The sequence below is a fragment of the Perca flavescens genome, chromosome 17 (genome assembly GCF_004354835.1).
Source record: "Perca flavescens isolate YP-PL-M2 chromosome 17, PFLA_1.0, whole genome shotgun sequence".
Taxonomy (NCBI): domain Eukaryota; kingdom Metazoa; phylum Chordata; class Actinopteri; order Perciformes; family Percidae; genus Perca; species Perca flavescens.
Genome location: NC_041347.1, coordinates 24,960,157 through 24,977,599, shown reverse-complemented (window position 1 = coordinate 24,977,599; position 17,443 = coordinate 24,960,157). Strand labels below are relative to the sequence as shown.

The window sequence follows — 17,443 nt, the reverse complement described above, 5'->3', positions numbered from 1 at the left end:
TGTGTGTGTGTGTGTGTGTGTGTGTGTGTGTGTGTGTGTGTGTGTGTGTGTGAGAGAGAGAGTGAGATAATGGTTAGTATCAACAATCTGCCAACTGGGCCAAATTTCCCTACATCGAACACACACAGTCTGCAAGAGAGATCCATCCTAACAAATGTAGCGAATTCCAGTGTGCGTGTGTGTTTTAAATATTGCCACATCTTCAAGCTATTGTATTTCTGTAAACCAAGTAAAGTTTTTGTCCTTAAGCTACATTTTCAGTAACATTATTTTGGTGCAGTGGCAGATACTTTTGCAGATTAAAACTACTGGTTAAAATTTTACTTTCAGGACTTTGTTTTCTAACAAACAGTCCAGAAGCAGTGTTAAAGCAAAGACTGTGACATTTCTCACGAAACCAGCATAATTGTTATTTGGATTAAAAGGATTCAACTGAATATCATAATATTAAATGTTACTTCATAATCTGAATAAGAAAAAAGTTAACTTTATTTTTAATGCGAGCACACACACACACACACACACACACACACACAGAGCGCATGTCAGCGCCCTCTGCTGGCTGTTACTTGTACTGTTACTTGTCTGGGGTTTTTCACAAAGACAACGGGGTTTCCCTTAAACTTCATAGCTTCAGATATTTTTCTGCTGTTACAAGATCATTTCTTTCTATTGACATTAACAATATCTCATCAAACACTCATTTCTACCAGCTTCCAAATGCTGGGGGAGAAACTTTATGTTCATATCTCAACATTGAAAGTACCGCAAATCATTAATGAGGCCAAAGATAGCTTTAACTTCACCCATCTTTTTTTAGTTAACAGCCATTAGATTGTCGTCACGTGTGTCATTTTGGAATGAAACCCTCATTATTTGATTAAATTGTATGTATCGTTATACTAAATGTCCTTTCAAATAATTATTTGTGGGACATTACTTTTGTAAGCTATGAATGTATATTGGGAAACCTCATTATTATTATTGTTATTCATGCCCCATACAAACTGACTCCAGCTGTTTTACAGTGAACTTTCACAAAGCCTTCAGAAGAGTGGACCCGATTTGTACCCTGTTGTAAAGTTATTAAAGAAAGCTATACAATATGTGACTCCTACTCTGTGCCATGGCAGTTTTGATGAATTAGTTTATTAATTTCAAACTCTCAAATAAAATGGTGGACAGTCCATGGAAATATTGTTAATGAGCAAATGTATTATTCCGGGTAGAGAGTGTACATTTGTGACTATGAGATCACAAAAATAATTTTGAAGATACAACCCTCTGGTGGATAACGGGTAAAATAAAAAATTTAATGTTTTGACTTTTCCCTTAAAGTTTGTGTAGGGAACGCTAAACATTTAACATATGGAATGCTGAAGTCACAATGGCAGCTCAAAATAGATGAGAGTATATAATAAAAAATAAAGCAAGCAGTTGGTCGAAGTATATCTTAAAGTGGACAAAATGAATGCAATATGTGACACACAGGACATAGCTGTTTAATTCTGGTCCTGATCCGTTAGAGTGTAGTTTGTATCTTCTTTCAGTGTCAGTCTGGTTTTAGTTTTTTTGCAGGTACTCACTGGAGGCTCTAAATTCACAACACATTCAAATGTCAGTGTTAATCAGTAGGCTAATTCAATTAAATATTTGCATTTGACATCCCATTTTGACATTACCACAGCCGTTTAAACAAAACATGAAACGGTGGTTACATTTTAATTAATACAGTAAAATAGTTCATGTGAAGTTGGTCGCCACCATTTGTCTCTGGTGAAGCTGAGTCAGCCACCAGGGGGAGACTTAATACCCATCAATAATACAGCTACAACCATCAGTGAAGTAGGTTACTGTTACTGTCAATGACCAGCAGCTTCTTATGTTCCAATCTAATCCAATCCAACTTTATTTGTAAAGCACATTTAAAACAACCAGGTTGACCAAAGTGCTGGACATTAACATGATTTCGGACAGATTCTAAACACACAAGTAACAAAAATAAACATTTAAAACAAGTAACAAACTAGAAAATGAAAATGCAGAATACAACTCTCAAGCAGGTTTAAAGGCCAATGAAGAAAAGTGAGTTTTAAGTCGTGATTTATGTTTATGTTGTTGTAGTATTAGATTAGAAAGCTCGTGTGTATAGATAATATTTTTGCATCAAAATCCTCTACATTGATACATTGGGAAAATGACTGGTATAGTGTCTGTTGTGATGCAAGAAACCTTAAAAAAAAAAAAATTAGGAGTTACGCAGGTATTGTCCTTTTTGTAGTCACAAATCTGTAATATATATTTTCTTTAATAATTGATGAGTGTTGAGGTGAGTTGTTGTTTACACCATCAAATTAAATGAATGTCTGTAGCCTACCATAAAAAGATAAAGAAAAAGTTTTTGTGTTTTTTAAACATAAATCAGATATTCAAGGTGCGTTAAGTACTGAGTATATGAATGTCAGTAGTATAAACACTTTACAAACGTCACAAAAACTTTAAATCTCAACTTGTTAGCATTTGCCACATTTTAAAACACATCTGAGTTTGATTGGAATTAGCTTATAATTTAGAGGCAAGTTGTATCTTGAGACGCTCTCTTGGACTCCTGTTGTCTGGGAGCAAACTTGAGTTTTATTGGCTGTTTCGGACGAAAAAGCCAGTCCAACTCCAACGGAATCTGACGAAAGAAATGTAAAATAAAATCAGCAACAGGACAGCAGAGAAGTAGGGCAGTCTGAATGCATATGAATGTGTGTGTTGCTATGTGTGGAGCGTTACTCTTACCACAGTATCTTTGCATGTTTCCAAAGTGTAACTCTGCAGGAGACTGACAAGAACCATCTTCATGGTGAGGACAGCATAGCGCATCCCGACACAGTTACGAGGACCGAGCCCAAACGGCATGTACGTGCACGGGTTCACCTCATCCCCACTGTCTTTACTGAACCTGCACATACAGACAGGCACACAGACGGGCACACAGATACTCTTAAGGTCATGGAGTCATTGTTGTGAGAGCAGAGCTACAGAACGGCTACTGTGTCAACCTTGTGGTGGATTCATTAATGGAAAGAATGAAACCTCAGTACAGTGTGCATTTACCTCTCTGGTCTGAAAAGCTCAGGTGAGCTCCAAAAGCGTGGGTCCATGTGTAACATGTGCACAGGAATCCCAACCAGGGTTCCTTCAGGGATGGTGAGGCCATGGATCGTGACTGTTTTTTTGCACATCCGCTCAAGCCGAGGTGCAGTGGGAATCAAACGCAGTGACTCACAAATAACCTGGTCTAGGTACGGAAGACCAATCAGGTCCTCGTATGAAACGGGAGCCTAGAGGCAAAAGGTAAAGGAGGCATCAAAACAAATAGAAACAGATAAGGATTAGAACAATTATGATGTCAGAGCTGACATCATAATTGTTCTAATCCTTATCACCTTTAATAGCTCTATTAAAAAAAAAGTTAGTTACAAATGTCACACATCACATTCAAAATTACTGTACATCTCTTGGTAGGCTGGCGTCAATTTCTTGATGCAAGATCTGCAGTTCTTTAGGGTTGGTGGCCAGATTGTAAAGGATGTAAGTGAGAGTGACAGAGGTGGTATCATAGCCACCAAAGATGAAAATGAAGGCCTGGGAAAGGATCTCCTGTTCAGTCAAACCTAAAACAAAAAAGAGCGAAATGTTCAGCATGAAAACTACTTTACAAGCGGAGACCTTTTGAAATGTTTCTTCGCACCAAACTTATTCACAGCTACCTTACTACTGGTGTCATTATTGTTGAATATTAATTTACTTCATTTACTTTCAATGTCAAGTAGTAGTTTAGTTTAGTTTAGAAATATTGATAGGCACAAATTGAATGTGTACGTCTAACATTATCAAAGCCAAAGTCAAAATGATCAGGATCACATAATCCGACAGATATTTTATCGATTAGTCGCCTGGTTTATAAAATGTCAGAATTGTGGAAAAATGCCCGTCATATGAATCGCCTCATAAATAGCCAGGCAGTAATCATAATAATAATTAATAAGATGAATAATTAAGATGAGCTCCGTGCTGATTGGTTGAGCGAATCCCCCATACACACACATTTGAGACGCGCGCTGATTGGTTGAGTGAATCCCCATACACACACATTAGAGACACGACAGAATCTCATATTCCAGACACTGCAATGTTTTGTTACCAAATTCACTTCTGAGACTTTTTTATCCGAGAAATGAACTCTATAAAGCTCAAATATGGGCCATTTTACCAAAATTGATGGCTAATTGCAAATTTGGTAAGACGTGTCAGACTTTAGGAGAACCACACAGTCGGACGAGAAAGCGGCAGCCTGCTGGGCTCCATACCCAGGGCAAAGTCACCCTTTGTGGATTACTGCACTACGGGGCTCCGCAGCTGACTGCCAGCATAACTATAATATATTTACAGTTTGAATTTCATCACGGCACTTATATCACAGCTACCCCAAATTCTTACAAAGCTAACTGTTGTGTCCGATTTGAATTTAAGGTATTTTTATGAACGTCAGGCGTTTTGTTAGGAGGACCAGCTAGCTAGCTATATGTCCCATTCAATACAATGGGAAAAGATCGCTGCTAGCTAGCTACACTTTCGGCATAACTATAGTAGCTATATTTACAGTTTGAATTTCATCACAGCACTTATATCACAGCTATCCCAAGGTCAGATTTCAATTTAATGAATTTTTGTGAACACTAGCTAGGAGTTTCGTTAGCTGCGACTGTCCCTTCAATCCTATGTGTACAGATTGCGGCTAGTTAGCTTCATTTTTGGCGTAATTAGAGTATATTTACAGTTTGAATTTCGTCACGCCACTTATATAACCTCTACCCCAAGGTCTTATAAAGCTAACAATGGTGTCCGATTTCAATTTTATAATTTTTTGTGAATTTCAGAGGAATTCTAAGAGGAGGCTAGCTAGCTCTCATTGATAGAGCTACATCCAGCCGCAGGCTCTATCAAGGAGACTCACGGACAAGAGGCATTTATTTCACCGATCGTTTGTTTAAATAACTCAACACATTATAAGATTAACTGGAACCTGTGGTAAGAGATTGCTGGCGTAACAAGCTCGCTGACCGCACTCTCACTCACACACACGGGCCATTTAGCAGGAAGAGGGGAACTGCAGGCCCTGGAGCGCTGTCCAGGCAGCAGCATTTGGTAGTCCATTCACCCAAAAAATGGTGACCTTGCGCGGGTATGAAGTGTCGTGGGCTGCCAGCCTGACACAGCTCAATCGAGCTCACAGCAAGCTCTGTGAAGGAAGGCATGCCAGATGGCGAGGCAGCAACACAGGCAGCACCGGCCGCTTAACTCCGACACACAGTCGGACAAAATTTGCAATTAGACATACATTTTTGTAAAACGGCCCATATTTGACCTCCACATAGTTGATTTCTCGCATAAAAGTGAATTTAATGATAAAATAGCAGATGAACAATGTATACAATTTCTGAGATCTGCACGACCTCGATTCAGAAGACTAACTGATCTCAGGTCAGTTGTGTAGCCTATGTGTTGGGGCGTGACAAATAATAATAACTTTATTTACAGACTCAAGGTCCAAATATAAAAGTACACACAACATACCACAGACAGAAGGGTACACCCAAACACAAAAAACATACAGACACACTGTCCATCACATAGTACACAGAGGGAACATACAAAACATACATACCTACATACATACATACACAGACACAAAGATAGTTATACACAATACTTAGAACATACGCAAATGCGTATGCCAGTGTTTCCAGAGTTTGGAAGTAAATCTGGTATCACTAAGTGCAGGGTTAGTTAAGGCAGTTAAAATTGTATTCTTTGACTCTGTTAATCGGCACCTAAATTTGTACATAAAATTCCTCAGCACAGCATGGAAGGTGGGAACATTACTCGTCACAAACAAATGACTAGCACTGGTCCATCTTGGATACTTCAACAAAATTCTAAATGCATTATGGTATGCTACCTTTATCTTATTTATCTTTGCTTTACAAAGAGAGAGACTAGAGCCAAATGAGGAGCCGCCGAGTTGACATCAACTAGGCGGCTTGTTGAGATTTGAGGTTCTATGTATGTCCTAGTTACCCACTAAACTGTCATTATTCAACTATGACAAGGTAAAATCGTTTTTTCATTCTATCACCCCTTTAAACATTCTCAAAATGTCCCCCCCAATATATATTGATAGGCTAATACATATTGCTATTCTATGTCAGACATTTATGCACCGCTGTCCAGAATAATCATTAGCAAATTTGGGTGCATGCTTACGGCCTTGATAGATAGACTCATGTATTTTTCTCAAGCTTAATGTCTTGATGAAGGTACAGAACAATTAAAGTTTAAATTGAGGACAGAGTTTTTCTACTCAGTCTTACCCCGACTTTAATGAAATACAACTGTGATGCAAACATACCTTTAGTTGGCTGATCTTGTTCACACTTTAGCTCCGTTTCTGGGATCTCACTCTGAACCATCACCTGCAGGAAGTCTGCTCGACTCTAGATCAGCACAGAGAGAACATTCAACATTGAAAGAATTTGGAGATTAGTATCAATGTTCTCATCTTGATGAGGAAGTGAAAAAGAGTATTTCTCAAAATGTCTGCTATTGCTTTAACTTGCTTTTCACTTTGGTACAGATGAAATACGTACAGATTTCTCTGCATGATGATTGTCTTTGAATCTCTTGATGATATTGTAAAAATAATCCACACTTAGTCTGGGCATAATGTCAATATGCAGTAGCTTCATCAGGCTGGCACCAAAGGGAAATATCACTGAAAGGAGAAGGGTTGTTTACCATTATTTGCACAATAGTGATCCCAAGGTACTCATATGATTAAATTATCTCTGCATATAAAAAGAGGTAAAATGAGTACATACTTATGAAAATAAAATGCCACATTTTGAAGTTGATAATCTTCTTGATATGAAGATTAAGTGGGTCATCTGGATTGTTTATGGAGTTTGCTTCAACACTAAAAGATGCACTGGTCACAACATCTAAACTATAAGGTGCCACAAATCTACAGCAGAGAGGTGGGTTTTTAAGGACATACATGGACTAAGTGCTATAATGTTTATTTATTTTATGACAAACAATGCAATGATATGGTGGCATAAAGTAAATTAAGCAACATACTGTTTGACGTCGACGGGTTCATCCAAATTGGTTTGTCCCAGTTTTTTTGTGAGTTGGTCCGCATAGCGAGCAACAATCGGAAAAATCTTCAAAAAAGAAGAAATGTTGATAGTGTACTGTACATATAGGTATTTCTATCATTGATGCCAACTTTTCTCATATGAGCATACTGTAGACACATATATGTAGACATACTACGGACATAAATTAGCCTGTACAATATATTAGTTTTTTTTAATTGTCATTGCAATGTTAACTGGCGCAATAAACCATACCCTGAAAGATTGCGATATTGCACTCAGGGATTTTCTTAGTTGGTTGAAAGAGAGTATCAGTAGAAAATGGCACTTTAAAATGTACCTATCATTCTTTTTTTTTTGGAGACTTTTGTTAAGTTGTTTAATAAAATAATGTTGGACATAAATTGCTTTCATTTTTTAACTCAAGCAATGCAAGGCAGAGCTGAGTACACTTTAAAACTGGTTCATTTGTCACAAGTAATATCCTTATAGTGATATTCAACAATGTTATTGCATATTTTCCTCATATCGTGCAGCCCTAATATAAACGTATTTGTATGGCTGCCTGCACTAGGTCAAAGGGAGCAGATTGCAGGAACCTAGTATTGACCTGTTTCAGTCTTCCACTGGTGAAGCACGGTGACACAGTGCTCCGCATTCTTTTCCACCTTTCATCTTTAACCGCTGTAAGTGCATCAGACAATGGTCCTGGAATTATATTTTCCTGTGAACACAAGAACAGTTACACTGAATGTTTACATTCTTGTACAAAAGAGTTTTACAGTTTGCTTCCTCCAAAATATGCTCTTCTCATATCATACAACTAATGAAGCTCAGCGTAAGTTCTTTCAGGGAGACTTCAATAATGTCATCACATCTCTCCTAACTGATCAGCTGTTTTCTAGGCATTCACTTTTCAATTAAACCAATCAGATTCAGCCATGTATTTCACAAGCCAATCACAGCATGACATCCCTGCTTTAAATATGTTCTCTCCCCTGCGGTTGTCAGTTGTCATTTCAGGAACAGAGTGCGACCCGTCTCCCCTCCTTCAACCCCGAGTCTTCTTCACCTATGATACCCAGGGTTTTCGTCCAGCTGACCAGCATTGGCACCTTCGATGTAGTCTTCGTGCTCCTTCATCACCACCACCAGTGTCTAGACTCCATCAGGGGATATGTTTGGGTTTCTCTACCCCTTTAAAACATATTTAATGCAATGGAGTCTAATCTCCAAAGACTTTGTACATTTCATATTGTGTTATGTAGCTTACAAATAAATCTTTGCATATCTGCTACGACATCTCTCCTGATTGAAATTTTGTCTGCTCTAATTATGTAATTTCCCATATCAGAGCTGGATCATCATACTGCACATAAAATGAACTTCCTTTCTGTGGTTTCAAACAAAATGAAACTGCATCAATCCTGACAAAAGAGGTTTGGGAGGACACAAGAGGATATGTCAAAATGCCTTGTTTTGACATTCTTTTATTTATTTTTTATTTTATTGGTTTATTTGATAGGGACCATGCATATTTATGAACATTGTTGTATAAAAAACACCATGTCAATATGCCAGAATTAGTAAAAAGAACTACTTTTCATCTGCAGTCCCTAGCCAGGTGACATAGGACTAATATAAAGACAGCCAGCAGTCATATAGCACTCATTCACTTTAAAATGAGCCCAAGGGATTTTCAGCAGAATCAATATTGGTTGTACATTTTTACTAAAACCACAGATGCATCTTACTTCTCAAATTTGTGTTCTCTTATGTCACTTGGGAAACAATGAAGAGTGCTGTTCGGTTCCCCCCCCAGTTGCCCAGTGTGTGCAGCCTGGTGTAATCCTCGAGCATAAATACTGTATCGGAGTCTGTGTGTAATATACAGGATTTTACTACAAATTCAAACATCCTGACTTAAACAAGGCATACTTAGCTGCCTTACTCTTCCATTATGGTTCAGCAACAAGATGATTCTCTTACCCTGCGGTTGGTAAACACAGAGTAGCACTCCTTCACCATAACAGTTTTAATAATCTCAGGGTCTGCCACCATTAAAACTGGTGACCGTGCATCAAACAACCTGCACAAAAACACAGTATAAACTATGAGCTTTTGGTTAAAACATTAATATGTTAAAAAACATACATGTAGTCATATCATGTTTCCACCAAACGAGAGATTTCTGCTTTCAAATAGTTTAATTAGATTAGGAAATATTTTAATTTTAAAAAGCTCTTCTGTCCTGTCCCCTTGATCATCTCATAACCCTTCTGATTTATGTTGTGACCCTAAGAGGGGGGCCCGGCTCCTAGTTTGTAGCCTACTGGTACTTTTACTTAAGTAAAGTAGGCGGAGTACTACTTTTACCACTGATGTCTTCCGTAGGTGTTGGCCTTGAAATATGAAACTCACCCCCAGACGTCCCCATACTTGGCTTGGCACTCGCGGTCAAAAGAAATCATTCCCTACAAGAAATGTCATTACAAAAAAACGTGTTTAAAAAGGACAACAGAGCTTCCAGCAGGTGACCTACACTCATTCAAATGTACAGATAAGAAAAGTATAAGTGGCAGGCAGGTTACGGAGACTGCAGAGATATGTTTAAGTAATAAAAAAGGCATTCTTTGTCAGCAAATTTACATATGATAAGAACACCCTCAATTCTTAAATGTATCAACTCCTTAACCTACACACCAGTCTTTAAGGTTTGTGTGTATGTGTACTCCTTACCTTTTTCAAGTTTAGAAGTGTTCCAATGAAAGGCAAAGGTCTTGGTCCAGGTATTCCCAGTTTTCTGAAAAACCTATATGGCCAAATGCCATACCTACATTATAAAAATAGAAAGAAAAAAAAAAGAGTTATACTCGAACAGGGATCAATATTTTGCAACAGCTTAAGGAGCAATCGTTATGGTAGGGTGCAGTAAATCGACCAAACTGACAACCTCGTACTACTACTTTGACAGTTACAGATACTACTCACAGTATAAACATGGTGAAGAAGAGAGCCAGCAAAGTCCAGGTGGTTGCTGAAAACAAGGTAAAGAAAACCATTTTGGCGGCCGACTGACACAAACTATATGTTATGTTACTGTGCTGTACCGAGGCTTCAGAGCGTGTGCGGAGTAATCCAGGAAGTTTTTCGCGAAGTGCGTATAAAGAATTGTATTATGACGTCATCGCTTCATATAGGGCTTTAAACTGCACGAATAATGACGAAATGTCATGTATGTATTGTGCTGGTGTGTTTTAATACAGTCAAAGCCCGTCTACTTCTACCCTTATTAGAAATTATTTGATACAGTCTATGTGGTAAACAAGTAACTGTTTGCCCCGGTGATGGGTGGAGCTCTGAGTGGAGCCCACAGAGCTCTACCTGGGTATGCTACGGGCATTAGGACACACCAGGCACACACTTAGCTGCGACTCCAAGACTGTTAAATTCACTCAGATTGAGCCAGAAAAGCAAACACACTCCATACAACAACTCAGTTTGGCTCATGGGTGTATTATCTAATATACTCTCTTTTCTCACCAAGCATGATGATCATCCAGCAAACAAAATACATTTACAGTTTATTTAAATGGAAACATTTAAATTCAACATGAATTCAATAATTACAATTATTTATTTTTGTTGGTATTACATGAATGGGGCGGCCGCTGGCTCACCCAGTGAGAGCGTTCGCCCCATGTTGGCTGAGCCCTGCAGCGGTGCAGGTTTGAATCCGACTTGCTGCGTGTCATCCCCCATCTCTCTCCCCCTTTCATGTCTATCCACTGTCACTATATAATAAAGGGAAAAGCCCCCCAAAAAAATCTTTAAAAAAAAAAATTAAATGAATGTCCTGTAGTCTACCATAGAAAGATAAAGAAAAGGTTGTGATTTTGTGTTTTTTTAAACATCAAGTTGTAGTAAAAATAAACATTCAAGACAATTTATAAAAAGCAGAGAAGTGAATGAAATATATTAGATTCATTAACATTGCAAGAAAAATCAGATGTTCAAGGTGCGTTAATTACTGAGTATATGAGTGTCAGTAGTGTAAACTCTAGACAAACTTGACAAAACTTTAAATCTCAACTTGTTAGCATTTGCCACATTTTAAAACACATCTGAGTTTGATTGGAATTAGCTTATAATTTAGAGGCAAGGTGTATTTTGAGACGCTCTCTTGGACTACTGTTGTCTGGGAGCAAACTTGAGTTTTATTGGCTGTTTCGGCCGAAACATCCAGTCCATCTCCAATGGAATCTGACGAAAGAAATGTAAAATAAAATCAGCAACAGGACAGCAGAGAAGTAGGGCAGTCTGAATGCATATGAATGTGTGTGTTGCTATGTGTGGAGCGTTACTCTTACCACAGTATCTTTGCATGTTTCCAAAGTGTAACTCTGCAGGAGACTGACAAGAACCATCTTCATGGTGAGGACAGCATAGCGCATCCCGACACAGTTACGAGGACCGAGCCCAAAGCGGCATGTATGCGTGCGGGTTCACCTCATCCCCACTGTCTTTACTGAACCTGCACATACAGACAGGCACACAGACGGGCACACAGATACTCTTAAGGTCATGGAGTCATTGTTGTGAGAGCAGAGCTACAGAACGGCTACTGTGTCAACCTTGTGGTGGATTCATTAATGGAAAGAATGAAACCTCAGTACAGTGTGCATTTACCTCTCTGGTCTGAAAAGCTCAGGTGAGCTCCAAAAGCGTGGGTCCAAGTGTAACATGTGCACAGGAATCCCAACCAGGGTTCCTTCAGGGATGGTGAGGCCATGGATCGTGACTGTTTTTTTGCACATCCGCTCAAGCCGAGGTGCAGTGGGAATCAAACGCAGTGACTCACAAATAACCTGGTCTAGGTACGGAAGACCAATCAGGTCCTCGTATGAAACGGGAGCCTAGAGGCAAAAGGTAAAGGAGGCATCAAAACAAATAGAAACAGATAAGGATTAGAACAATTATGATGTCAGCTATTAAAAAAGTGGTAACACTTTACTTGAAGGTATCTACATAAGAGTGACATGACACTGTCATGACACAGTCATGGCACATGAACCCTAACCCTACCTCTAGCCCTAACCCTGACTCTAACCCTAACTATAACCATAACCATAACCATAACCATAACTTGTCATGACAAAAAAAAGAATGACACTTACTAAAAGCAGTGTTATGTCATCAATGTTTATGACTTGTTTATAATGTTTATGACATGTTCATGACAGTGTCATGTCACTCTTATGTAGCTACCTTCAAGTAAAGTGTAACCTAAAAAGTTAGTTAGAAATGTCACACATCACATTCAAAATTACTGTACATCTCTTGGTAGGCTGGCGTCAATTTCTTGATGCAAGATCTGCAGTTCTTTAGGGTTGGTGGCCAGATTGTAAAGGATGTAAGTGAGAGTGACAGAGGTGGTATCATAGCCACCAAAGATGAAAATTAAGGCCTGGGAAAGGATCTCCTGTTCAGTCAAACCTAAAACAACAAAGAGCGAAATGCTCAGCATGAAAACTACTTCACAAGCGGAGACCTTTTGAAATGTTTCTTCGCACCAAACTTATTCACAGCTACCTTACTACTGGTGTCATTATTGTTGAATATAAATTTACTTCATTTACTTTTAATGTCAAAAGAAGTTTAAAAGATAGTTTGGAAAGATTGGTAGGCACAAATTGAATGTGTACGTCTGACATTATCAAAGCCAACATCAAGATGACCAGGATCACATATTCCGACAGATATTTTCTTGATTAGTCGCCTGGTCTATAAAATGTCAGAAAATTGTGGGAAAATGCCCGTCATATGAATCGCCTCATAAATAGCCAGGCAGTAATCATAATATATATTGGAGGGCCCCCTCCCCAATATTTAAATATGCTCAAAATGTCCCCTACCCCCCCAATATATTGATAGAATAGCAATATGTATTAGCCTATGTCAGACATGTATGCACCGCTGTCCAGAATAATCATTAGCAAATTTGGGTGCAGATTTAGTCCCCCCAAAAGTTCACTTCATGCTTACGGCCTTGATAAATAGACTCATGTATTTTTCTTAAGCTTAATGAAGGTACAGAACAATTTAAATTTAAATTGAGGACAGTTTTTCAATTCAGTCTTACCTCGACTTTCATGAAATACAACTGTGATGCAAACATACCTTTAGTTGGCTGATCTTGTTCACTCTTTATCTCCGTTTCTGGGATCTCATTCTGAACCATCACCTGCAGGAAGTCTGCTCGAATCTAGATCAGCACAGAGAGAACATTCAACATTGAAAGAATTTGGAGATTAGTATCAATGTTCTCATCTTGATGAGGAAGTGAAAAAGAGTATTTCTCAAAATGTCAGCTATTCCTTTAACTTGCTTTTCACTTTGGTACAGATTAAATACTTACAGATTTCTCTGCATGATGATTGTCTTTGAATCTCTTGATGATATTGTAAAAAAAATCCAAACTTAGTCTGGGCATAATGTCAATATGCAGGAGCTTCATCAGGCTGGAACCAAAGGGAAATATCACTGAAAGGAGAAGGGTTGTTTACCATTATTTGCACAATAGTGATCCCAAGGTACTCATATGATTAAATTATCTCTGTGTATAAAAGAGGTAAAATGAGTACATACTTATAAAAAAAAAAGGCCACATTCTGAAGTTGAGAATCTTCTTGATATGAAGATTAAGTGGGTCATCTGGATTGTTTATGGAGTTTGCTTCAACACTAAAAGATGCACTGGTCACAACATCTAAACTATAAGGTGCCACGAATCTACAGCAGAGAGGTGGGTTGTTAAGGACATACATGGACTAAGTGCTATAAAATGTATTTATTTTATGACAAACAATGCAATGATATGGTGGCATAAAGTAGATTAGGCAACATACTGTTTGACGTCAACGGGTTCATCCAAATTGGTTTGTCCCAGTTTTTTTGTGAGTTGGTCCGCATAGCGAGCAACAATCGGAAAAATCTTCAAAAAAGAAGAAATGTTGATAGTGTACTGTACATATAGGTATTTCTATCATTGATGCAAACTTCTCTCATATGAGCATACTGTAGACATATATGTAGACATACTACGGACATAAATTAGGCTGCACAATATATTCGTTTTTTTTAAATTGTCATTGCGATATTAACTGGTGCAATAAACCACCGCTCAGGGATTTTTTTAGTTGGTTGAAAGAGAGTATCAGTAGAAAATGGCACTTTAAAATGTACCTATCATTCTTTCTTTTTTTTTGCCTTTTGTTAAGTTGTTTAATAAAATAATGTTGGACATAATTTCCTTTCATTTTTTAACTCAACAAGCAATGCAAGGCAGAACTAAGACACTTTAAAACCGGTTTATTTGTCACAAGTAATATCCTTATAGTGATTTTCAACGATGTCATTGCATATTTTCCTCATATCGTGCAGCCCTAATATAAACGTATTTGTATGGCTGCCTGCACTAGGTCAAAGGGAGCAGATTGCAGGAACCTAGTATTGACCTGTTTCAGTCTTCCACTGGTGAAGCACGGTGACAAAGTGCTCCGCATTCTTTTCCACCTTTCATCTTTAACCGCTGTAATTGCATCAGAAAAAGGTCCTTCAATCATATTTTCCTGTGAACACAAGAACGGTTACACTGAATGTTTACATTCTTCTACAAAAGAGTTTTACAGTTTGCTTCCTCCAAAATATCCTCTTCTCATATCATACAACTAATTTTGTCTGCTCTAATTATGTAACTTCCCATATCAGAGCTGGACCATCATACAGCACATAAAATGAACTTCCTTTCTGTGGTCTTTGAACAAAATGAAACTGCATCAATCCTGACAAAAGAGGTTTGGAGAAGAGGATATGTCAAAATGCCTTGGTTTGACATTTAACTTGAGCCCAAGGGATTTTCAGCAGAATCAGTTTTGGTTGTACATTTTTACTAAAACCACAGATGCATCTTACTTCTCAAATGTTGTGTTCTCTTATGTCACTTGGGAAACAATGAAGAGTGCTGTTCGGTCCCCCCCCCCCAGTTGCCCAGTGTGTGCAGCCTGGTGTAATCCTCAAGCATAAATACTGTATCTGAGTCTCTGTGTAATATACAAGATTTTACTACAAATCCAAACATCCTGACTTAATGACTTAATATGAACTTTAAAATGGTAGGATACACCTCGGCCTGATAGAGTGGACAAAATTGTTCTTCTAACCATATCAAACCAAGAATACAGATTCGACATTCCATAAGTATCTTTTCACTTTTGTGATTCTTACAACATTGCAGGAAAAGGTGTTGTAATATGCCACACCTTTCCTGGCAGAATGCTGCATTGGACCCAGAGTTGTGTAATTTGATCAAATACGATAACGTGATATAAACATATTGCAAATGATAACATGTCATTGAACATGATATGCTGAGTTTTCGTACACTCTGGTGTGTGATAACATGCAACAAGATGATTCTCTTACCCTGCGGTTGGTAAACACAGAGTAGCACTCCTTCACCATAACAGTTTTAATAATCTCAGGGTCTGCCACCATTAAAACTGGTGACCGTGCATCAAACAACCTGCACAAAAACACAACATCACAGTATAAACTATGAGCTTCTGATTAAACATTAATATGTTAAAAAACATACATGTAGTCATATCATGTTTCCACCAAACGAGAGATTTCCGCTTTCACATAGTTTAATTAGATTATTTACAGCCCAAAGAAGAAATATTTTAATTTTAAAAAGCTTGTCTGTCCTGTCCCCTTGATCATCTCATAACCCTTCTGATTTATGTTGTGACCCTAAGAGGGGGGCCCGGCTCCTAGTTTGTAGCCTACTGGTACTTTTACTTAAGTAAAGTAGGCGGAGTACTACTTTTACCACTGATGTCTTCCGTAGGTGTTGGCCTTGAAATATGAAACTCACCCCCAGACGTCCCCATACTTGGCTTGGCACTCACGGTCAAAAGAAAGCATTCCCTACAAGAAATGTCATTACAAAAAAACGTGTTTAAAAAGGACCACAGAGCTTCCAGCAGGTGACCTACACTCATTCAAATGTACAGATAAGAAAAGTATAAGTGGCAGGCAGGTTACGGAGACTGCAGAGATATGTTTAAGTAATAGAAAAGGCATTCTTTGTCAGCAAATTTACATATGATAAGCACACCCTCAATTCTTAAATGTATCAACTCCTTAGCAAACACACCGGTGTATGGGTACTCCTTACCTTTTTAAAGTTCAGAAGTGTTCCAATGAAAGGCAAAGGTCTTGGTCCAGGTATTCCCAGTTTTCTGAAAAACCTATATGGCCAAATGCCATACCTACATTATAAAAATAGAAAAAAAAAAAAAGAGTTATACTCGAACAGGGATCAATATTTTGCAACAGCTTAAGGAGCAATCGTTATGGTAGGGTGCAGTAAATCGACCAAACTGACAACCTCGTACTACTACTTTGACAGTTACAGATACTACTCACAGTATAAACATGGTGAAGAAGAGAGCCAGCAAAGTCCAGGTGGTTGCTGAAAACATGGTGAAGAAAACCATTTTGGCGGCCGACTGACACAAACTATATGTTATGTTACTGTGCTGTACCGAGGCTTCAGAGCGTGTGCGGAGTAATCCAGGAAGTTTTTCGCGAAGTGCGTATAAAGACTTGTATTATGACGTCATCATTTAATATAGGGCTTTAAACTGCACGAATAATGACGAAATGTCATGGATGTATTGTGGTGTGTTTTATACAGTCTATTTGGTAAACAAGTAACTGTTTGCCCCGGTGATGGGTGGAGCTCTGAGTGGAGCCCACACACTCTCTTTTCTCACCAAGCAGATGATCATCCAGCAAACAAAAGACGTACAGTTTATTTAAATGAAAACATTTAAATACAACATGAATTCAATAATTACAATAATTTATTTTTTATGGTTTACTGCTTGTAAATATGTTTTTAATGCTTTTTGTAATACATTTCGGTTGTATTGTAAATCCCTGAAGTGTCCAAAATAACTGCTAAGAGGTGTAACATTGTAACCTGACTCCGCCAGATGGATTGCTTCGCATTTGCTCGGCGAGTGGAAAACTGGAGCTCGCGAGATCAGGACGGTCGCACGAGGCTAGTAACATTGTACACATTAGTAGAACTTGAATGTAGGCTTTGTAACCTTTAATTTATATTAAAGACCATTTTTGTTTATCATATTGTTTGTTTTCATT

At 38.2% G+C, this 17,443-nt stretch overlaps 1 protein-coding gene and 1 pseudogene across 1 annotated transcript; both read right to left on the bottom strand.

Moving 5' to 3' along the window:
- Nucleotides 1-1,880: 1,880 nt before the first annotated feature.
- Nucleotides 1,881-10,495, bottom strand: LOC114572351 (cytochrome P450 3A56). The gene is made up of 13 exons (XM_028603947.1): nt 10,203-10,495; nt 9,951-10,044; nt 9,633-9,685; nt 9,201-9,300; nt 7,822-7,935; nt 7,192-7,277; nt 6,933-7,075; nt 6,702-6,826; nt 6,464-6,548; nt 3,505-3,665; nt 3,106-3,332; nt 2,788-2,950; nt 1,881-2,680 (listed from the first exon to the last, which is right to left on the bottom strand). The coding sequence occupies exons 1-13, from the start codon at nt 10,271-10,273 to the stop codon at nt 2,570-2,572; spliced, it is 1,533 nt and encodes a 510-aa protein (XP_028459748.1). The 5' UTR covers nt 10,274-10,495; the 3' UTR covers nt 1,881-2,569.
- A 288-nt stretch (nt 10,496-10,783) lies between these two features.
- On the bottom strand, nt 10,784-16,960 carry LOC114571907 (cytochrome P450 3A30-like; annotated as a pseudogene).
- Between the last annotated feature and the right edge of the window lie 483 nt (nt 16,961-17,443).